Source organism: Rhinopithecus roxellana, chromosome 1 (assembly GCF_007565055.1).
Source record: "Rhinopithecus roxellana isolate Shanxi Qingling chromosome 1, ASM756505v1, whole genome shotgun sequence".
NCBI classification, from domain to species: domain Eukaryota; kingdom Metazoa; phylum Chordata; class Mammalia; order Primates; family Cercopithecidae; genus Rhinopithecus; species Rhinopithecus roxellana.
The window spans coordinates 6,026,761-6,051,257 of record NC_044549.1 but is presented as its reverse complement, the minus strand read 5'-3'; the positions used below and the strand labels follow the sequence as shown (position 1 = coordinate 6,051,257).

The 24,497-nt window shown below is 35.3% G+C and overlaps 1 protein-coding gene across 1 annotated transcript in view; it reads left to right on the top strand.

Moving 5' to 3' along the window:
- The window catches only part of GBE1 (1,4-alpha-glucan branching enzyme 1), a 274,655-nt gene that overhangs the window by 97,253 nt on the left and 152,905 nt on the right, over positions 1-24,497 (top strand). The window contains 4 exon segments of the mRNA XM_010356067.2: positions 16,328-16,453; positions 17,259-17,394; positions 19,779-19,869; positions 23,291-23,500. Of these exon segments, the coding sequence (XP_010354369.2) occupies positions 16,328-16,453; positions 17,259-17,394; positions 19,779-19,869; positions 23,291-23,500 (563 nt within the window).

Here is a 24,497-nt window from a genome sequence, read left to right as displayed (position 1 = left end):
TATAAAAAGAAATAAATTTATTAATATACTTATTCTAGATCACTCAAGTCTGTTTCTTATAAAGCTAACATAATTTTATAACAATTGTATGCTTTCTTGAGGTATTAAAATCAGGGCTCCACCTTCATTACCACTGCTTAGAAGAACAAAATGTTCGTTTTCTACCCTCCCTGCTTCCTGCATTTGAGCCACAGAAGTGCTCTGAATTTAGCCTGTAAATTGTTCAACAATGTTGAGTATTTTGCTGGATATAGTTTTTGTTTTTATTGTGTACTCCTTTGTAACTTTGCCTACAGATTATAAAGGAGAAGTGCTTCAGATTTAAAATTTAAAAATTAACCATTGACATATCCCAAGAAGACCACTTACATGTAATGTGGGAAGAAAATGTTTACAAGAGCCAACAGTAGGTTATTTTACTTTAACAAGTCTCATGTCTAACATCAATCTAGTAATTTTCATTTGTTTAATTTTCATAAATTACTTAAAGAACTCATTTAATCAGCATTTTTAAGAGGTTAAAAACACTACCTCAACCTACAGAAATTAAATGGATGTGTAGTATAATAATATATGTGAATATATACATGTGTATATATAAATATGTGTTACTATTATGAAACACTGTTGCAAACTTCCTTTGAATTAAAAAATTCTCTCAGAATAGGCATTATTTCATATACAAATTAGAATGTAATGAAATAATATAAGTTGAAGAATATACAGGTGATGGTTTTTGTTTGTTGTCTTTGTAAATAACAATGCTGTTGACATTTGCATATTTATATTAAACAGGGTTTACTCTATCATTATGCTAAATATAGTTAGTTTGTGATTGCCAATTAATTCTATGTCGTTGACTTAAGAAGTCACATTTACAGTCATGTGGAGAGGTTAGAAGTGATAATAATAATGAAATAATAATCCGCAATGTTTTGCACTGGTAATTACAGTGGCTGATTTTTGCAAATATCTGTTCATGTGAATAGAACTAGAAGCAGTCTCATGAACACATTGTTCTCAGCTGAGCAGGAGCTCTTTCCACTTGATCCTGAGACATGAACTCATTTTAAAATTAATAATGAGTTATTACATAAAAATAATTTTAACATCTGAAGAAATTTTGTTGGTTTTCTTTTTCTTTTCAAAATAGGCATTTTAGGCCCAGATGCGCTCAGGTTTGGACATACCTGTACTATTTGTCTTTGTAGTGCTGGCAGTTTTTGTTTTTGTTTGTTTTTTTTTTTTTGGACACATTCAAGTTTTCTGATTTTGCCATTTAATTTTCCAGGCTCTGCCATTTCCTTACCATTCTTTATGGCTTCAGTCCAGGTTCTGCCTGCAGCTTTTGCTCATGTGAACCTTATTCCACTTCTTTTCTAACACTTACTTTGATTCCAAAGTTTCTGATATTCCAGATGTGTTGTGTTCTTCTGAAATGATGTCCTAAGTTAAGTCAAATTATGTTCTTATTTTTCATAAAAAGAGTACTGCTTCTCATCTTAGTTGAAATACAGATCCCCCCTCCTCTTCATCCTCTCTGCCCCGAGCGATCCTAGGTATTGCCAACCTCTGTTTCTTTTTGCATGATAACTGTAATAAACTGTTTATAAAAAATACATTTTAAAATTTGAATTTTGAAACCAAATGCACAGAGAAAATATTTTTTTTTCCATGCACAGCTCCTTTTTATGATTATTTCTCATGAAAAAGCTGATTACGAATGTGCACATAATTATGTGTGGGAAGGTACAAATAGAAATGATTAGTGTCATGAACTAATTAGCGGTGACATTGAAATGGGAAAGGTTCCCTTGTCCCCCTCACAGGGTGTGCGATGGGGGTGTGGCTCACTCCTTCAGTGCCCCGCTGCTCAAACCTCTATGGGAACTCACAGAGGGGCAGGCTGTGGGGCTCCAACCCCGCGGCAGTGGCTAGGGGTGGATGTTTACAGCTCATGAAGCCCCAGTGGGCGTGTGCTACCATGTGTTTTTAGTTTGCTGTCTATAGGCAGCTTGTGTTAACCAGCTCAGTTAGACCCTCTCCCTTGTCACAAGGACAGAGGGTTTTCTGTATCCCGTGTTCTTGCCTTGGTGTACTGGAAGAATCAGATCACATTTGGACTTGGAGAATGAGTGCAAGGTTTTATTGAGTGGAAGTAGCTCTCCGCTGACGGGGGAGCTAGTACGGACCTTGTCCCTCAGTATATGACTTGTGGGCATGCTGGTGTCTGTTAGGGTGCTCTGCAGCTGGCATGCCCCCTCCACGTCCTCCTGGGTTCCACCTGCTTATGCTGATGTGGTCCTCTCGACGTCTGGCCACCTGTGTGTCTGCCCGTTGGGGTCCTGGGTTTTTCTATGCCCATGATGGTTCGTGGCGGGTCAGGGTGGTATTGGAAAACGTAACATTTGGGCTGGAAGGCAGGAGTGCTCATCCTCACCTAGGTCCGTGGGGGTGGAGCCCTAGCCAGGGACCCACCTTTCTCTACCCAGCAGTTCCTTTCCTTCGTCTGTATTGTTTAAAGGGACCATACTTTTCCCTTCCTAGCACTCACTTATCAGCTCCATAGTTATCTTTGAGTTTTCCACTCTTTGTGACTATGTAGATAATGGGATTTTATTAGATTCAGCATCACTGCATTCTCAGGCATAAACGATTGATCCCTGTATGATCTACCTCATGTACTTGCTTCTTCCTTCCATTTCTTATATGAGTTCATTAATCGTACTGAAATCTAGCTGCAAGGGAGTGAGAAAAGTGTGGTTTTAAGCTTTCCATACTCTCTAATACAAAGAAAGAATGCAGAAAGGCATTCTGACTGACTAAAGAGCCAGTATCTGCTACAGTTTTAAAATAAAAATTATGTATTGAGAAGAAAAGTATCAAGTTTTAATAATGGCATTTAAAGAAACATTGAACATTGATAACTTTTTTTTTTTTTTTTTTTTTTTTACAAAACTGTTAATGTTTGGCAAAATGATTGATGTGATGCATAGTATGAAAATCGCAAAATTAAAAAAAACAAGTTAATGGGTTAGAACAACAGGGTAAGATCAGAAGCTTGAGTAAATTTACCAGGCTCTTTTCTGATGGCATTCCCAAGTATAGTGGAAACTTTCTCATAAGTAAATGATGTGAGTTTAAGGACAATCATAGGGATGCTCAGGACCACAAATGGATAAATTCTGAGCCAGCATGGAAGCCTTCAGTGATTTAAATGTGATTAACTTAAATTGATAAAGATATTTACATTTTATTTTTTGAGAATAATAAATTAGTAGGAAGGGCCGGGTGCAGTGGCTCACACGTCTAATCCCAGCACTTTGAGAAGCTGAGGCAGGTGGATCACCTGAGGTGGGGAGTTCGAGATCAGCCTGACCAACATAGAGAAATCCTGTCTCTATAAAAATACAAAAATTAGCCCGGTGTGGTGGGGCATGCCTGTAATCCCAGCTACTCAGGAGGCTGAGGCAGGAGAATCGCGTGAACCCGGGAGGTGGAGGTTGTGGTGAGCTGAGATCGTGCCATTGCACTCCAGCCTGGGCAATAAGTGAAACTTCGTCTAAAAAATAAATAAATAAAAGTAATACAATAAGTAAATTAGTAGGAAGATTAGGCAATGAAGGATTAAATATAATTGTAAATTTTTGTTAAAACATAAGAAATACATTTAAAATGCAAAGCAGAGATTGAGACAAATTTTATTGCAAAATATTTATGATTTGCAAAAGTATTATTACCAGGGTTTTAGGAAATATATTCCCTGTAACCTGATGTTTTCAAACCTCTATGATAATTTATTATTATTTTTTTAAATACAGATCTATCATTTTATTACTGGAACACTGGTACTTGCAGCTACTGTCTTTTACCTTCTCAGGTCTAGCTTTTATCTCCTGAAGCCCTAGACTGCAGATCCCAGAATCTGAATCAAGAGCAACTGGTAGGATGGTGGCAGTGGTTAGAAATCAGGCTCAGGCATCTTTCAGGTCTTCCTCAGGAGTTACTACTGCTTTTCAGGTTGAAAACTGCTGTCAAAGATACATGTAAAAGCCTAATATTTTCTTACTGAATTAAGGGGGAAATGTTTGTATTCCAGGCATGTCAGAGCATACAAATCAATCTTAACAAGTGTTTAATGCCACAGGTGGTTATGGGATACATTTTAGAAAAGTAATTATAAAAAGCATTCGTTTTCTCTATTTTATTTAATGCTTGTACAAATGAATCACGATTATCTAAAAAATTACACTGTCCATAAAGTTCTGTTTCCTGATTGATCCCTTAATGTAAACATTGATTCCATGGATACTTTAAATGTATTAGCAAACTTATTTTCCTTGTATCTATGTACTGTGAAATATGTTGTATTTTATCAACTTTTTTTCTTTCTTCCTTCAATGTGTGCATAGTATATTTTAAATATGATTATAAAGTCTGGAAAATTGAGCACTTTCTCACATTTTTCTTTAAGAATACTTTTTTTTTAAAAGTGTTTCATGCTTTTTTCTTCTAAATTATGTAAGCATCCAATTTTTTTTCAAGAGAGCTTTTGTTTAGTATGTGATCTTTTATTGCCGTGCCAGAAAAAGGAAGAAAATTACAGTTTGTGACTGTTTAGTTGGGCATTATTTTTGGTTATATTTAATAAAAGTATTTGCACCTTGGCCAAGTATGCCTTCAAACAATAATGAATAAAGGTATACCTACAGGAAATAACCATTTTCTCCTGACAAAGTGCACACTATTCAATCTCATTCATGATTTAAACATTTACATTTAAGCTGGGTTCTTTTATTGAATACCACAGTTAAGTTTATGTTAAATGTCAAAATTAATGTTTAACTTTCTTCAATTTAAAGTGTGTGGTTTCGTGTGTGTGTGTGTGTGTTTTACACTTCAGTAAGTTCATCTTTATCCATCCTAATATGTTAGTAGCATTACATTTCCCCACATGACTAGTACTCAAATGGAAAGTTATATCTTCTCATGAACATACAATTTTTTTTAAACAGTCAGCCATAGGTCACTGCGTCTCATCTTATGAATATTCCCCATGCCTCACTCTTTGGTCAGGTGAGTAATTCCCAGGCCTGTGCTTTATTGACTGAATTATATTCACTAGTTTATTCAGTAGTTTTCTCTACTTTTCCAGAGAGGTTATCACACTTAGAGATCAAGCTCAAGTTTGCTGCCTTGTGCCTTTGCTTTATCTACACAAGATAGGGACATTTATGTTTCAAGATTTAGATATACCTGAACAAGGAAGGATGAAAGTAAAAAGGTTTATTGTGTAGAACCCTATTATTTACCACTGTTTCTTCCCATCATCACTGTTTCCACCTCTAGTGCCTGAGTCCTTTATCGAAAGGTCACTCCAATTCTTGACCATCTTTTATAACCTACTGGAATGCTATTAAAAAGAAAATCAATGGACAAGAAATTATCCAAATGCATATCTAGTGCTGCTGGTAGTCATTATCTCTTTCCCATTATACAAACTATTTCATCACTTTCTTATTTCCGTATGGTTGTATTTACTTTCATCATTGTACATACATATTTCCAGTTCTTTTTCCTCTAATATCTATACTTGCAAAAGACAGATATTTTGTAGAAGAAAGGAGAGAAAAGAATGATAGTGTTCCAACCTGTGAGACCTTAATTTGTAAAGAATATTTAAAGATTCAAGAGGAATTCATCTCATCCTTAACTGTTTATTTAATAGTCATTAACTATATTCTTGGATGTAATAGTCTTAATGTTTATTAAATACGTAATTGTATGTTTTCTTAAAAGATCCTATAGTTTTTAGAATTATGTGTTCTGTGTGTAATCTTTGGAATTTCCCTAGATTTCTTTTAGGGGTTATTTCTTTTTTTTCCTCCATGCTGTATATTTTACTTAATTGCAGTGGCACTTAGAATGATTGCTTAGGGGTGGGCACGGTGGCTCATGCCTGTAATCCAGCATTTTGGGAGGCCGAGGCGGGCAGATTACGAGGTCAGGAGTTCGAGACCAACCTGCCAATATGGTGAAACCGCATCTCTACTAAAAACACACACACACACACACACACAAAATTAGCTGGGTGTGGTGACATGCACCTGTAGTCCCAGCTACTTGGGAGGCTGAGGCAGAAGAATCCCTTGAACCTGGGAGGCGGAAGTTGCAGTGAGCCGAGATCACACCCCTGCACTCCAGCCTGGGTGACAGACTGAGACTATCTCAAAAAAATAAAAAAATAAATAAAAAAGAATGATTGCTTGGGAATCATATTCTTTTCTTCAAATGATTGAATTTATCACCAGATAGACGTTTGTAATTATGCTTAATAAAATAGTTTTAAAAGAACTTAAACTCATCCTACAATAGTGCTTCCCCTATCCTATCACTTCTGAAAATACTTCTTAGATTTTTTTTATTGGCTTTATACCAAATTATAACTCTGTTTACTTAATAGAATTCTAGCCTTCACTGCACACGGATGAGTCTCTTTGAAGCACACTTTTTCAGTAATGAAAACTCACTGATTTTTTCCCCTTTTCATAGCTTTTTTCTTTTATTACGATATTGATCTTTCAATATCTTGGATGTTTAAATCCCATATTTTTGTATCATGTGTAATTCATTCGTTTTCTAGTCTGAGACACCTAATCAATCTTTACATGATTATAACATCTCAGCATTGTTCCTTTTCTTTTCACTTAGGAGTGGTTATTCTCACTTGTTCAGGGATATCGTTTTCAATGCCTGCTTCCTAAATCTCGAATAATCCCTTTGGACTTTGTCTTTTTGTAGCGACCTCACTTTGTAAGGTTTTTGTTCAGGTAATGTACTTGAAATGAAGCAAGCACTTTATCAGTCCTACTTAGTTGTTTCTTTATTTCTTTAAAGATTTGTCTCAGTAGAAAAGCAGAGAAAGAAAAACATATTACAATTGTAATACTCCTTAACTAGGCTAGAAGATAGGGGAACTAGGATATAAACCTTGGGGGATAATACTCCTTTTTATAGGTGCAGAAACTTCTGTCTCTCTAAATCGTTCTAAGTCAGGGCCTGCTTTTAGAAGTGACTACTGATCTTTATTTACTTTCACAATATTCTGCAGTTTCTACTTTCCCATGTGTAAGTATTACAGAAATGAGTTTGTAATATATTTTTAATTCTTTAATTGGTGTTGTCAGGGACAAAGAAGCTATCGTATTATACCTCAAAAATAGTCTGTTTTTGTTCTGTGCATTGGTGTCTGCTATCCCAAAGTTTCGTATAAATTGATCTGACACTCATTTGTATCACGTTACAGATTTCTTTTTCATAGCTAATATGCTCAGTCTTTTCCTTTAATGAAGTTTTAAAATTATGATTAGTAAGTTTTTATTTTTGTTAGAGAAATCCTTTAACTATCCTATTCAAGCTGTTGCTATGGATTCAGCCTTGGAAAGGTTTCTTGTTTTTTATTGAAGAAAAATAATACATTGTGATGGCATGTTTTAAAATAAGAAATCTAAAACAATGGGAGCTAATGAAATTTTATCTATAGGTTATTGCTTTAGAAGTTCAACTAATTTCGATCCTTTTTTAGTTAAGCTACTAGCAAGGATATCTTCTTTTCTCCTGGGTAGTGTCCAGTCTTGCATAACATAAGAGCTCAGGGGCTTAATCTAATCATTTCATCTCTATCCACCTCTCTCAATTCCTGAACGTTGTAGATGTAAAGAGCCTCACAAGGATGATTTTATATGCATATGTCTTGTATAAGTTTATTTGACTAATTGAAAACTATGAACTAAATTATGAGGCAAAGAAAGAGATTTCTAAAATATATGAAGTTTAGTATCCAGATAAAATTAATGGAAAATTAAAATAATTTCAAGAAAACAGTTATTTTTTTTGGTACCCATAGCAGGCTTAATATATAATGTTATTTATATATAATGTCATTGTAAATAATATATAATGTCATTTATAGCCTAAATATTACCCTCATTTATATAATCTTACCAATCAACTAATATGATTTTAGAAAAATTCACCCAGGAATTGGTCCTTTATATATCAAGGTCTATTATTTATTAGAAAACTACCTTGATAATTTTAGTGATGTCTTTAATTCTCCATTAATAGAAATATAAACTCAAAGTTCACAATGAACTAGCAGTTACTATGAAGAGTGTTTCCGATTTTCATCTTCCTAATTAGGAAATTCAGAATGCAATTTTTTCAATAAGTATATTTTTTTGTTCACTGATTATCTGTTTACTTAAATAGTTTCATCTCTGTTTAATGAAGCAAATATGTCAGGGATTGGGTAGAAAAAAATATTCCCTTTGCTTTTCCATATGGTAAATTTAGAGCCTTCATTTACATCATGTATGCAGTGATTGTTTTTGTCTAATCTTTGAAAGTACTTACGTTGGAATAAGGTTAGGTATAAAAACTGTGTATTACAAATTTACTTTTTTTTTTTTTTTTGAGATGGAATCTCATTCTGTTGCCCAGGATGGAGTGCAGTGGCGTGATCTTGGCTCACTGGACCCTCTGCCTGCCAGGTTCAAGCAATTCTCCTGTTTCAGCCTCCCAAGTAGCTGTAACTACAGGTGCCTGCTACCACGCCTGGCTAATTTTTGTGTTTTTAGTAGAGATGGGATTTCTCCATATGGATCAGCTGGTCTTGAACTCCTGACCTCAGCTGATCCACCTGCCTTGACCTCCCAAATTGCTTTGATTACAAGCGTGAGCCACACACCTGACCACAAATTCACATTTTTTTTTTTTTTTTTTTTTTAAAGGCTCTTTTATCAAGTCTGGAACTCAGCAATGTTTAGTTTGAAGGAGTTTGCTTTACCTGGGAATCGTCAAGGAGACTTACCTTGTTTAGTGAAGGTCACTGTAATGTATTAGTACGTATTTGTCTACTTTTTGGGAGTAGGAAATGAACACAAGACAAATGTATTATTTAGACTATTCATGAAGATAACTTATATCTTTTAACTCTTTCCAATACTGACAAATTTCAACTACGGTTAAGTATATTTCCATTTTATTCATAGAAAAATTATTGTTTCCAATTTTTCCCTTATTGGGTGTATTAGTTTCCTAAGGCTACTGCATAAATATGTTGGCTTTAAATAATGTAAATGTGTTCTGTCATAACTTTGAAGTCCAGATGTTAAAAATCAGTATCACCAGGCTGAAATCAAGTTGTTGGCAGGGCCATTGTCCCTCTGGAGGTTCTCGGGGAGAATCTGTTCCATGACATTTTCAGCTTCTGGTAGTGGCTGGCATTCCTTTGCTAGTATCCTCGTCACTCCACTCTCTCCCTCTCGGGCCACATTGTCTTCTCCTCTTCTATATGTAAAATCTCCTTATGTGATTGCTCCCCTGCAGAATCTGGAAATGGAGTAAGAATCTCTCCATTTCCAGATACGTACTTTAATCGCATCTGCGAAGACCTTCTTTTGTCACAGAAGGTAGCATTCACAGATTCATGGCGTAGGATGTGGATATCTTTTGGGAGGCCGTTTTCAGCCTCGCACAATGGCAAAGAGATTCTTTCCCATATAGCCTTCACAGAAGCTTAATGAATGTTAAATTGGCTCAGCAGAAATAACAAGCAGAACTGTGAATAGAATTTATACAAATAGGTCCTGTTTTAAACAAAACAAAACAAGGATAAGTAGTAAAAGATTAATTCGGTTACAATGAAATTCATGAGCTTTACTTTAAATTATATTAAGTTATTTTAAAGTTTTAGTGATTACAAATTCTATGCATTTAAAAATAATGTTTATATTTGTGATATATATATATATATATATATTTTTTTTTTTTTTTTTTTTTTTTTTTGAGGCGAAGTCTCGCTCTGTCGCCCGGACTGGAGTGCAGTGGCCGGATCTCAGCTCACTGCAAGCTCCGCCTCCCGGGTTTGCGCCATTCTCCCGCCTCAGCCTCCCGAGTAGCTGGGACTACAGGCGCCCGCCACCTCGCCCGGCTAGTTTTTTTTTTTGTATTTTTAGTAGAGACGGGGTTTCACTGTGTTAGTCAGGATGGTCTCGATCTCCTGACCTCGTGATCCGCCCGTCTCGGCCTCCCAAAGTGCTGGGATTACAGGCTTGAGCCACCGCGCCCGGCCGTGATATATATTTTTAATAAAGCACACATTTGGCCAGGTGCGGTGGCTCATCCCTGTAATCCCAGCACTTTGGGAGGTCGAGGCGGGTGGATCACCTGAGGTCAGGAGTTCAACACCAGCCTGGCCAACATGGTGAAACCCTGTCTCTACTAAAAATTATCTGGCCATGGTGGCGGGTGCCTGTAATTCCAGCTACTCAGGAGGCTGAGGCAGGAGAATTGCTTGAACCCGTGAGGCAGAGGTTGCAGTGAGCCAAGATGGCACCATTGCACTCTGGCCTGGGTGACAAGAGTGAAACTCCATCTCAAAAAACAAAAACAAAAAAACAAAAAACCCCCACACATTTATTTCTTTGGGATTCAGGTCATTGGTAGAATTGTTAGATTTTCCTCTGGAATATCACTTTTCTACTTAATTACACATTTTTAACTACTTTTTTCTTTTTTATGTTCCTTCCACCCTCTTCTATAAATTACTTAAAAAGTAATTATAGGCTGGGCGCAATTGCTCGTGCCTGCAATCCCAGTACTTTTGAAGGCTGAAGTGAGCAGATCACCTGAGGTCAGTTGTTCAAGATAAGCCTGGCCAACATGGTGAAACCCTTTCTCTACTAAGAATAACAATTAGCCAAACCTGGTGGCATATGGCTATAAATGCCAGCTACAGCAAGATAATCACTTGAACCCGGGAGGTGGAGGTTACAGTGAACCGGGATTGTGCCATTGCAGTCCAGCCTGGGTGGCAGAGCGAGACTTCATCTCAAAAAAAAAAAAAATTAATTATAATATGTATGTATGCCTGTATATTCCTGTTTCTGTCTGTGTGTGTGTGTGTGTGTGTGTTTCAGTCTCATTGTAAATACACATATACATATATATGCACACAGAATACTGATAATTAGCATTGTACACTGGTATGGCTATACTTATTAAAATAAAAATATTTTAATATTTGATATATAGGTACTGCTCAGGGACTTTGTTAGTACTACTCCTACCACCCTCATGTTTCCTACAGAACTTCCAGAACTCAAGACAACTCAGCTGCTAAAGGATTAACAGCTGGGAAATGAGGGGGCCTGCACTCTGTGGCCATCATCTCATCTGATTGGTGGAAACATACATGTTGTTAAAATATGTTGGGTTTATGTGTACATATATCAAAACATTGTTTTACACCTTGAATATATACGATTTTTGTTTATTATAACTCAATAAAGCTGAAATTTTAAAAGTCAAATAAAAAAGTGGAAGTAGTATTTTTCTATAAATTAGAAATCACTTGTTTGATAATTCACTTTGACCTGTAGCCTATCAGATAGTTATCTTGATTAATATATATATATTTTCACTCTGCTTTAAGCAAAAATTTTTTAAAGAAAAGCTTCTCCTCACAACATTAGGAGATGTTTGTAGTATAATTGGGGCAATTTGAATCATGTGATTCAGTAACTGTGCCTTTTCTGTTAGCCTGCTACACTTTCCTTCATGAAACCTAAAGCTACATTCATTACCATCGTTCAGAGTATGCTAACACTTACTTCTAACCAGCTGAACACATCTGATGTTTTTATATAAAATTGGTGGCCACCTAAGGAACATATTATCTCAGTAATTTTCCAGTACATGGAAAATTTGTTTTTTGCAAGAAGCATTTTAAAATATATTCCAAGCATGAATGAATACACACACACACACACACACACACACACACACACACTTTTTTGTCTTCATCATTCACTGTTTTTTATATTGTGTATTTGAGTTTTAAATGACATGTTCTAAATAAAATTTGACTTTAAACCATTCACTAAGTTAATTTGACTTTTGCAGAGTTAGAAGTTTCTTTTATTAAATTACTTTTGTAATCCAGTAATGTCTTTTGATGATAACCTCCTATAAGTCAAATAAATAATTTGGCTCATTAAAAAAGATTATTATGGTATTATTTGGTATTATTATGGTATTATTTTCATTATTATATTTCTTTCAAGTAATTTGATATATTTTGTTAGGTTGTATTTCTTAATGTGTTAATATACTTAAGTACACCCTAAGGAGGAGCACACTCTGCAGATGTATGTGTGATTACATGATTCAGATATCTGTAATCCTTACTAAGCCGCTGATATTTTTGGAATCTAGAATCTATACCAGTAAATGAAGTGATAATATCAAAACATATAGCTAGAAAATAAAAACTACTCACAATCCCCTTACCCATATTTAACCTTACTGATATTTTTATATCTTTTAAAATACTTTAGACTGTGAGCTTTTGTGCATTTACATTAGAAAGATACAATATATTCTTCCATATAGCTTAGAAGATTTCTTCTGCAGTCTTTAATATGCTTAAATAGTATATATTTTTTAACAACTATACATTATTCAGTCACTCTGTCTTTGCTAATAGAAGTGCACTAAGACTAATAGACAAGGACATAGTTTTTTTGGGCACATCTCTGATTGTTTCCGTGGGGCAAGCTTTTATAATTAGTATTGCTGATTCATTGAAGTTACTTTTTTCTTTTAACTTTATTTATTTATTTATTTATTTATTTATTTATTTATTTATTTATTTATAGACAGGATCTTTCTCTGTTATCCAGGCTGGAGTGCAGTGCCGTGATCATAGTTCACTGTACCCTTGAACTCTTTGGCTCAAGTGATCCTCTCATCTCACCCTCCTAATTAACTAGGACTGTATGCATGCATCATCATGCCAGTTTAATTTAAATTAATTTAATTTTATTTTATTTTTCATGAATATTTTGTAGAGACCAGGTCTCCTTATGTTGCCCAGGCTGGTCTCAAATTCCTGTCCTCAAGTGATCCTCCCATCTTAGCCTCCCAAAGTTCTGGGATTGTAGGTGTAAGCCACTGTAACTGACCTGGAATTAATTTTTCTGAGCTTTTGATGCAGATTGTCAAATTGCTGTTCAGAAATTTTATACTGCTTTATGCTCACACTAGCGGTGTACCAGACCTCCCATTTGACAGTATCAAGTGAACTCTTTTAAACATTAGCTACTAGACTTGTTGTTGAAAGATCAATCAAGCCAACTCTTTCTTTCAATTTGCTCCGTAGCATGCTGACATTTTGAGGTTGTGAGTTAAATGACTTAAAGTTTTCTCTAAAAATTTTTCCGACTGGAATTCGAACTCATTGGAGCATAACACAGATGCAGGATGCACCCTCCCCCTCACCTAAAGAATTTTGTGAGCAAAGTTTAGTGCATAAAGGGTGTAATCTTTACTCTCTGCATTGTCTCTCAAATTAAATTTACTTATTATGATACTCTTGTTTAGTTATGGAGATTACAACAATTTAGGAACAGAAAGTGAAAAGCAAGGTGAGATGGCTACTATAGACAGGTGTACTAGTAAGGAAAACCTAAGTTACTGTAAAAAAAAAAAAATGCTTGCAAAATTCAGAGGCCTAAAGAGTAGAGATATTTATTATGTAACAATCACAGGTCAATGTTCCGGATCTGGTAGAAAGTTTTGCTCTACTTAACATTTGGGTGCAATTCCATTCATAAGAGAGAAGGATAAAATGGGAAAATTAAAATGCTCCCCTCCAACAAGCAACCCTAGTAGAAATGACTCTTAGAGTAGGAGAAGACAGAACTTTTGGAAACAAAATATTGAAGTTATTCACTGAATGAGCAAATACTCCTTTGTCAGGTCAGTGATTTGATTTTACCCTGCCTACAAAATTAGAAGTTAACCTGTAATCATACCATCGATTCTGGCCCAGGACTCCTAGAACAGAAATAAATTATTTTATTACTCACGGCACAGTAGACATCATATTTTCATTGGCTCCCCTTGTCCTCCAAACCCCGTAGGGGTGACACTATATGACCCAGATGACTGCTGCTCACACATTGGCTAGATAATATTGTGCTGCTCACAACATAGCTAGATAATATTGAGCCTGGAGAATCCCTTCTTTTGTAGCAGCTCTATGCCTTCAAGGGTGTCATTATGTTATCCTTGAAGGTTGCTCGCTAGAAGGACAGCCCTAAGAAATGGCTGCCATTAACAATGGTCAGGGCCTTGCCATCTTGGTGTACCCAGCAAAAGATGTAAGAGCTTCCGAGAACCATGCAGGGACTGTTCCTTTCAACATTCAACACCCATCATTCACTAGCCTCTGGAGACATTTCTGTGTACAGCAAGATGAAGGAATTAGTGTTCCAAAGGATGTGGGAGTTAAATTCAGCTTGTAGTAAAAATTTTAATGTCTTAAAATTGCAAGTATTTTCTCTGCCTAGAGACACCTTCAGAAACGATTATTAAGTTTATGATCTGCCTTTTACAAGCCATTTACAAAACAGAGAAAGCATAGATGGATAGATTAGCCAAAGTGATAGTCACTGAAAACTGATTGATAGTATTTTGTTTCCTCATACATTGTTCTAGGTTGATGAGTGAGCAGAAGGCGCTTTCTCAAACATATTACTGTAGTACATTATACTACAGATTCATGTAGGTTAAGGGACTTTTTTTTTTTTTAGGTTAAAATAATCTAGAAGTAGGTTGGTCTTATTGCTTCATGTTTTGTGATAATCGCTTGAATAATAGCAACACTTGGTGATGATTAGCTTTAATAGGTGGGAGGCATAATGGAGGAGAAATAATTGTATTCATGTAAGTTAGATATTCCTTTCACCACTTACCCAGCCTCTCCATTGTAAGCCATAATTTATTATTTTTTGGCATCTGAAGGAAGTGCTGTGGAAGCCTGTTCAGAGAAGAAAAGTGAATATTAGAAGCTCTGTGTTGAGCTTTTGGCCCTGCCACTTGGTTATTTTGGGACTTTTGGCAGCTTACATAATCTCACTTAATATTTGGGTCACAAAGATTTTCTGGAATCAAGTGAGATAAGAATGTAAAAGTCTTTACAAACTATAAAGCATTATACAAATACTTACTAAGAATTGTGAGTACTTAAGCTTTTGTCTGTTAGAGGAGACTGAAGAGTACGCCCTCAATGATGAGGGCATCATATAGCTTTTAATCTGGATGTTAAAAATGATATTCTACCTCCTTTTAGAAAGTTTAGTAAAAAAAGACAACTTCGTGTAAAAGCTACAATTTCGGCCTGGTGCATTGGCTCATGCCTGTGATCTCAGCACTTTGGGAGGCTGAGACAGGAGGATCACTTGGGCCCAGGAGTTCAAGACCAGCCTGGACAACACAGAGAAACCCCATTTCTACAAAAAATATCCCAGCCCCCGCAAAATTAGCTGAGCATGGTGGCACATGCCTGTAGTCCCAGTTCCTCGATAGGCCGAAGTGGGAGGATCACCTGAGCCTGTGAGGTCGAGGCTGCAGTGAGCTGTGATCACACCACTGTACTCCACCTGGGTGACAAGAGTGAGACCATGTCTCAAAAATAAATAAATAAATAATAAATAAATAAATAAAAAGCTACCATTTCAATCATTTGGAAGTTCCATTTATATGGCTGGATAAATTCAAAATCATTTATTTCGTTCTAAGTCTTAATAGTAGATTCAGTAAAAAAATAAATTTTATTTATTTATTTTTTTTTATCAAAAACAGTAGTGGTATTGTTGGCAAATATGTGAACAGATGATTAAAGGAGCTAATGCTTGGTTTTGTATGGTAAAGAATACAGCAAATAGGAGGTAAAAGAAGTTGAGAAGGCGTGGAAAATATTCGTATGTGTCTGTGTGTGCACTTTGTGTTAATCAAACCTGTTCTTCTTCTTAAGCTTCCTGAACATGTTTTCATTAGTTGCTATAGAAAGGAAACAAAATAGATGGTTATATAACTCACTAATTCCTTTTTTTAATGGAGTAGGATGATTTTCTCTCATTGATTGATTTATTGACAGAAGCTTCCAAATAATATTCTTGTCTTTTTAGTATCTACTGTTCGTTTAAGTAAGCACTCTCATGGCTAGTTTGCAGTGGTGGAAACTGCCAGAAAGCCATAAAACGTTCACGCTGGAGGTTACTTTAAGGATGATATAGTAACAGCAGATGAGAAAACCAACATTGATAGAATTATGTTCCTGAAGGTCACACATCCGTATGGTGGTCTAGATTCTGAAGATCATTCATCCTCTCCTACTTGTAGCAGTGCTCCTAAACCATTATGTATTATCAGAGTTTTGGACGTATTTTAAAGCAATAACATCTCATTCTCTTTTTAGGTAGTTATTACTAGTAAAAGCGGAGAGACCTTGTATCGTATTTCACCATGGGCGAAGTATGTGGTTCGTGAAGGTGCTAATGTGAATTATGATTGGCTACACTGGGATCCAGAACACTCATATGAAGTGAGAACAACAAATCTTTAAATAAATTATTGTTCCAATACTTCTAGGAAAGTTAATTTTTACTTTTATAACTTTTATAGTAATGTTCAATGCTTCTCCTCACTGACAGTTGAGTATTTCACATCATAGTATTCCTCTTACACTGTGCGTGTATCAGTCTGTCTTCTGTAGCCAATAACATATAGAAGCTAGTTTTTGTGTAGTCTGTTTTTGAGGTTAAGGAAAACAGAATACTAAATTGCTTTATGCTAATCTGTAAGGGATACTGTGTTTTTTGTTTTTTTTTAAACTACAATTTCTGATTTATCAGAGACTCTTTAGTGATTTCTCAGTGTCATGGGTTTGAATTGTCCTTAGAAACATGGAATAGGGAAGACCATCTCATGAATGTATTAACTAGGGTAATTTTTACCGCCATATTATTGACAAGTGTTCTGTGTATGTTTGAACTCACTTTCTGTCCTTTAAATCATTGGAGTTTGTTGATATATACTTTGCATTAGATAATTACGTCTGTATTTCATGGATCTTACATTTTCTCTGAGGCCTAAGCTCAAAAAAAAAAATCTTTACTCAATGATAAGGCATAAGTTATTACATGATTTATCTTTTAAAATAGGTCTACTAACAGGACTGTAAGGACTTTTTCCTAAAATAAAATTTAGTGAGTGTAGCCGGTGCCTTTTATATGTGAGAATAGTTCCAAGTGTTTAAGTATATTCACCACTTTTTAAAAATATACTTAATCAGGTAGTATCATACCTGAATTCCTGGTTTAATTCTGTATGTAATTTATATTCTGTAGTTTAAGCATTCCAGACCAAAGAAGGCACGAAGTCTAAGAATTTATGAATCTCATGTGGGAATTTCTTCCCATGAAGGAAAAGTAGCTTCTTATAAACATTTTACGTGCAATGTACTACCAAGAATCAAAGACCTTGGTAAGTAATAACTGTGATTTTTATTCAGATAAAATTTTAATGAGTCTGTTCTCTTATTAGAAAAGCTAATTACAAGTGTCTCTTTTTTGTGTTAGGAGATTAAATATGTAATAGAAATACATTTTATTTTAGGCTTCTCAAATTGCCCTGTAATAGTGATAGCATAGAAAAGAGAAATGGAATAAGATAGAGCATAAGAATTAAAGATATTATTCCAATTTCAATTTTAAGTAATGTGAACGGATGACTTCCAAAATTATAGATAAATATGTAAGCATAATTACTTTTTTACTGGAGGAAAAGTTTATCAATTTAAGTGATCATTGATTATAGCCTGTTCATTTTAGTCTGTTAAGGAAAAAAATCTTGTATTTGTAATGTGCCTGGAACTCATTTTGTATCAGAGTTATTTTATATAGCCCCTGCCTGGATGACTTATTTAACAAACATTTATAGAATATCTATGTGAGACACATTTTGCTAGATATTCATATATTGAACTGTACTGGCACAGATCCTGTCTTCATAACAAGCAGGAGAGTGAATAATATATTGCTGAATTATTGATTCAGTGTGTTTTAAATCTGTTGTTTTTATAGGTAATGCTATTTAAAATAATTTGACAGTATATTTAACACCTGCTTCAGTGGCTAGGCAGGAAGATAAAGCACATTTAATTATACTACTTCTGCTAGGGAGTCCAAATTTTGGCTAGAAGAAAGGATGTAAGCCATGGTTAAAGTTTTCAGTTATGTATGGATTATCTGTGATGGTAAAGTCAGGTTCCAGAAACCAAAATTAATTAAATATATAGAATATTTAGTATTAATTATAATTAATAGATATGCTAAATTATTATATTTGAGATATTCTTTTGTATTATGGAGTAATAAATTGCTTATGACCCAGTTCTTGCAGAACGTTCAGCAGCACAAGGATTCTCTTACTCATCTTTGTGTCTGAATTCCCTAGCCTAGTACCTGGAATAAAAGTGAATACAGGAATGATTAATGCCATTAAAATTAAGAATAAAACTATAAATTTGTGCTTGATACAAGATACCAACCCAGAAGAATGAAACTAATCTGATACCTTTGTTTATAAGTACATTTACAAGTATAGTTGCATATTTAAATGAACTGCCATTAAAAATGAACTTATATAAACCTTAAGAAAATTATAAAGCTTGTATGAATTGGACTTTGAGAGAAGAATAAGAATATTTTCCATGTATGTTACAGAACTGTAACTTCCAAAGTAATGAAATCATGTTTGATCATTTTACCAAATTATACTTCAAGAAGAAAAACCTATTTTTCTTAGCTTTTTTAAGACCAATACTTTTTCCCCTGATTACTTGCTTATGTTTAAAAATATTAGAATTTTTTTAATGTTATGTATTTTTAAAACACAATATCTACTTTTTTGAGTCACTTTATTTACTGTTAGAGCAAAACATATCCAGATGGAGAAAGTAAGGTGATGTGTGTTTGTGCACATACATGCATATTTGCACTTGGAAATAATTTTATAGGTGCAAATTATATAGTGGAAACTAGAAGCATTAATGCTAATTGCATGAAAGCTACCTTGTGGGTGGCTCATGCCTGTAATCCCAGCACTTTGGGAGGTCGAGGCGGTGTGTCACCTGAGGTCAGGAGTTCGAGACCAGCCTGGCCAGCATGGTGAAACCCCATCTCTACTAAAAACAAAAAAAAAAAAATTAGCCAGGCGTGGTGGCATGCACCTGTAGTCCCAGCCACTCGGGAGGCTGAGGCAGAAGAATTGCCTGGCAGGAGAACTTGGCAGGTGGAAGTTTCAGTGAGCCAAGATCACGCCAGTGCACTGCAGCCCAGGCGACAAAGCGAGACTCCATCTCAAAAAAAAAAAAAAAAAGAAAAAGAAAAAAAAAGCTACCGCTGAAAAATGTGGGTTTGGTGCTATTTCTTATGCTATATGGTAAAAAGGACTGAAATATATAGAAATAAATAGAAAGAGTCAAAATAAAAAGTATATGTCATGCAATTGGTTTTTTTTATTTAGGTTTCATAATCTTCAATATGAATATTACAAATGTAACTGATGTTTAGCATATAGAGATTGCCATCTTTAATATGCTAAAACCAAAATAAGCAAGTTTGCATATTATTTATTGCTTGTTAAAATGAAGGTATATCAAATAGCTAGTCAGAATACAGCTCTGAGAGACTATCCAATGTTGTTAGAAGGTCAAACAAAAAATGTTAAAGTAGTAGAACTTTTCAAGACGATCAAAGCTTCTAGATTGTAAATTTTAATGTATTTGGAATGAGGATGCTTTTTTTCCCCATTACTTTTTTTTTAAATGTGACTTTTAATTTATATTTGACCATTGCCTTACATAGGATACAACTGCATTCAGTTGATGGCAATCATGGAGCATGCTTACTATGCCAGCTTTGGTTACCAAATCACGAGCTTCTTTGCAGCTTCAAGGTAAAATCAAAGACTCATTATGTTCATTTTTATTTTGAGCAAATAATTTAAATAAACAAAATGAAATTTTACATTTTATATAACATTCTGTAACATTTTAGGGTTAACAGAGTTAATAGAAACTGAACGTTTTCTTTTACTAAGGCCATACACTCTCTTCCCATCCAGCCTTAGAAATTGTCCTTGATTTTATGTTGCTGCTCGTGGGATGATTTGTGATATAGAATGTCCAGTTACCTGCTGAAATTGTCACATATTTGGAGGCCCAAGGTTTAGTCAGAAAATCTTATCCTATGAAAGCCATTCTTGTGAGAGAGCACGTCGTTTTCCGGAAAGAGACTGACTCATCTAGGAAGGTCACTGAAGAGGCCCTTGGTAGGACAACTGCTACTCACAGAAGCACTGCCCTTCCCTCCAGGCGGAAATGGATGGAATATTGTTCTCTGGACAGGGAAGACACCACGGGCTTCCATGCAGTTAACGAGGTGCTGATCTGAATGACCACAGACTGAAGAAGTTCAACGCTCTCAGTGTTGTGGCGTTTGTGACATATGGCATATAGACATTGCTCCCATCATCATTCACACAGACTATTATTTTTTAACTGTAATAAAAGCTAACATGAAAATGACAGGGAGCTATAATCAGAAGTCTGATCAGTTTAGAATAGATCAGAACAAATACTGCAAGTGAGATCTAAAACACCGCTAAGAGTTAACTGGGGAGAGGGGTGAAGTGGGCATAAATAGGTGACATTCCAGGCATAGAAAAAAGACACTGGTTCATTTACCTGTTTCTCTTTATATTAGTTCTCCCTGAATACGTTATCTATAATACTGTCTCCAAATCCTCCACTCCAGTTCTTTCTTGAGCCCCTCCAGGTATGCTGTCTGCCTCTTCACTGCAGTTGCTTTTGTCAAGGGTATTAGTGACCTTCACATTGTTGAGGACAATGGGCAATTCTTAACTTACTTCAACCGTCAGCACCTCTTGGCACAGCTGGTTACTCTCACCTTCTTGAAACCTTTTTCTTTCCCTGGCTTCCAGAATAGCTTAACCTCCTGTTGTTGCTTTTCCCACCTCACTTCTTGCTTACTGTTAATTCCCTTTGCTCCTTCCTCTTTATCTTTATGACCATTATATATTGGACCATTAAATAATGGAACTCAGTACTCGATTCCATTCTCTTCTTCATCTGCATGAAATACGTGGGAGGATCTCATCAAGTCTCATCCAGTTTTGTAGCTTAAATATATGCTATATGTTAACTCCCAAACTTATGTCTCTCTGACCTATGTTATGAACTTCAGAAAGTATATATTTGATGTTGGGGTATCTAATACTTATATCAAACTTCATGTGTCCAAAATTAAATTTCTGATCTTAACTTCAAACTTCCTCCCCCTGCCATCTTCTCTACTGCAGTAAATGACATTTTCATCTTCTAGTTGTTCAAGCTCAAAATCTTGGCATTATACTTGACTTGTCCCTTTCTGTTCCTCCCTACACGCTAGCTATTATAAAATCTAGCCATCTGTAACTTCAAAATAGATCCCAAATCTGGCTGCTTCAGCTGCCCCCACTACCACCACCCATGTCCAACTTGTGATTATCTTCTACCTGGATTGTTTCAATAGCTCTTTGACTGGTCACTCTGTTTTCTCATGCTCTCTTTCCCCTTCTCTTACCTTTGGTCTACCAATTATGGTCAATTTTTCTGCCTGGTGGCCAGAGTAATCATTTAAAAATTAAAGTCAGATCATGTCGCTGTCTTGCTCAGAACCCCTAGTAAGTCCCTGTCTCGTTCAGAATAAAAGCAAAAGGCCTTACACTGGTCCCCAAGGCCTCATTTGATGTGCTTCTTGGCTGACTCTTAGAGCTCACCTCTTTTCTTTCTTGATCATTCCAGTTACAGTAACCTGTTTGCTTTTTTTCAAATGCTCTTAGCTCATCCCTACCCCAGTGCCCTGCACCTGTTGTTCCTTTCTGTCTGAATGCTCTTACCCTTAGATATTCTTATGCCCTGCTTCTTACTTTTTTTCTTGCTCAAATATTGCCTTTTCCATGAGCTTTAACTTATGACCCTCTTTAAAATAGCAAACCTTCCCTTCCCACCAGTGGCTTTTCTTTGTTTTCTTTAGGACACTTACTATTATCTGACATTCTATGTATTTTGCTTGTTTGTTGTCTCCCAGTGGGAATGTAAATTCCGTATGGTCAGTGGTGTTTATTTTTTTCACTAGTGTATCTCCAGAACAGAAAATGTCATGGCACATGGTAGATAACTTTAGTAAGTATTTGGCAAACAAATAAAGGAATGAATGAAGGAATGAGTGAATGGCTGAATGGAAAATCTTTAAGGCTGTTTATTATTGACCATGTTGTTCAATGAGTATGAAAATGGATAGGTGGCTGGAATAAAAAGAGGGTGTGGGAGAGTGTCATAAGATAATTAACATTATTGGAAAGAGCCAGTAGATGGTGCAGTAGGCCATGATCAGGACAGTGGTCTTCACTCTGGGATCAATGGGAGCACAAGTATGATTTTTAAGTAGGTGACATGATCTTATTTGTAGTTTAAAAAGATAGCTCTTGCTGCTCAGTGGAGTTGGCTATCAGGAGACTTGCTATATCCTTAGCACCGTACCATATCATAAGGAGCCTGATACTAACAGCTGCTGCCCTCAAGGAGTATATAGTCTAGTGAGGAAGAGAGACAGTAAACAATTGAAGGCAAGGGTGACTATTTAAAGGGCAAAGTTGATGCCATGGATGACTATAACGTCAAAATTTTACACAAGTTAAGAAAGGCCTTCTTCTGCGAGTAATTTTTGTTACCTATTTCATTCAGACTGTGGGGCTACCTTTAACACAAACACACCTGCTTGTGAGCTACCCATCTTATTTACGTGGTGACAAACGTGGCACATTGTCTTGGCCCACTGGTAACTGTGGACATTCTATTTTTGGAGTAAGTGCAGGAGGGATAGCCTCAATCAAGGCACCGTGGATATTCAAAGAAATTCTTGAAGAGTCCCTCAATCTCAGATGTACACACTGAAAGGCATGGGCAAACATGAGAGCAGGAGTGACTTACTTGCAGGTGGAAATCAGAAGCTCTGAGAATAGAGAGGCAGAGTTTTATTATTTACATTCTCAAACTGTTAATTTTGGTTGGGGTATAAATCTACATTTAATAGCCCGATTTAATAATTTGATTTAAATTATTTTCTAACTTAATGGTTTTAAATTTGCTTAATATCAAACATGAAGCAAATCTGAGTTGTATCCAAGTATCATGTCACATGCTGCTTGGATACTTAAAGTATCTAGTATTATGATGGTGAAGCAGTTGATGCACGATCGACCATGTCCTCTAAAGGTGATGTAATCTTGTTTTTGCTGTGTTCTTTATTGTTAGCCGTTATGGAACACCTGAAGAGCTGAAAGAACTGGTAGACACAGCTCATTCCATGGGTATCATAGTCCTCTTAGATGTGGTACACAGCCATGCTTCAAAAAATTCAGCAGATGGATTGAATATGTTTGATGGGACAGATTCCTGTTATTTTCATTCTGGACCTAGAGGGACTCATGATCTTTGGGATAGCAGATTGTTTGCCTACTCCAGGTAGGTACATACAATATAGAAATGTTTTCTGTTGTTGCTGTTTAAGATTAATTTTTAAGAATTTCACTAAATTCATTGTGTGTGTACTCTCTCACTGGTGCTTAATGTTCTTAATTGGATTTATTTTTATTGTACAGGGGATTTTACCTTGTTTTGTATAGCACATGTATTTGTGGTATATTGCATTAAATTTCAATTTTACATATCTTATGCCATGTAAAATATATTGGTTATATGGTCACTTAAAAATTTTACTGTGAATCATTTTTTTTAATATCTAAAAGGCAACTTTATCAAGCCAGTCTCCTTTTACTAGAGAAATACATTGTTTTAAGTAGGCTATTTTAAAAAATCATACTTCATTGCTTCATATCTTAAAATTACATGCTTTTGATTACAGCTAAATAAATTTATAACTATAAAACAACAGTTACTAGTATATAATATGTATCGTGTATGGTGCCAAGTGTTTTAAATATACTAGCTACCTATTTTATCTTATTTAATCTACACAGCAACTCTACTTACATGTAGTAAACACTATTGTTATAGCCATCTTACAGATAAATAAACTAAGGCTTAGTGTTGAAACCATTTGTTAAGATCAAACAGGTCTCTGACCTCTTCTAACATCTAAGGAGAAGGGTGTTTTAAATAGCTTATGGCAAAAATTAAAAAGAAAAATTAAAAAACCATGAACTTGTGTTTATTATTTATAGTAAGTGAAAAAATGAAAATGTCAAGCGTATTAAAAAGTAGCAAAGTATCAAGTAATGTATAATATATTTCTATAATACATATACATATTTTATAATACATATATGAAATATGTATATGTATTATATACATACTATATATAATTATATACGTATATGTATTTTTGAAAAAAATGAATTTTCTTTCCAGTGTTGCAGCCTACATAAACATAAATATACCTGGAAAATAGGCTATATAGACAAATGTCTCAGCAAATAATTTTATAAAACGAAGAAGTCTC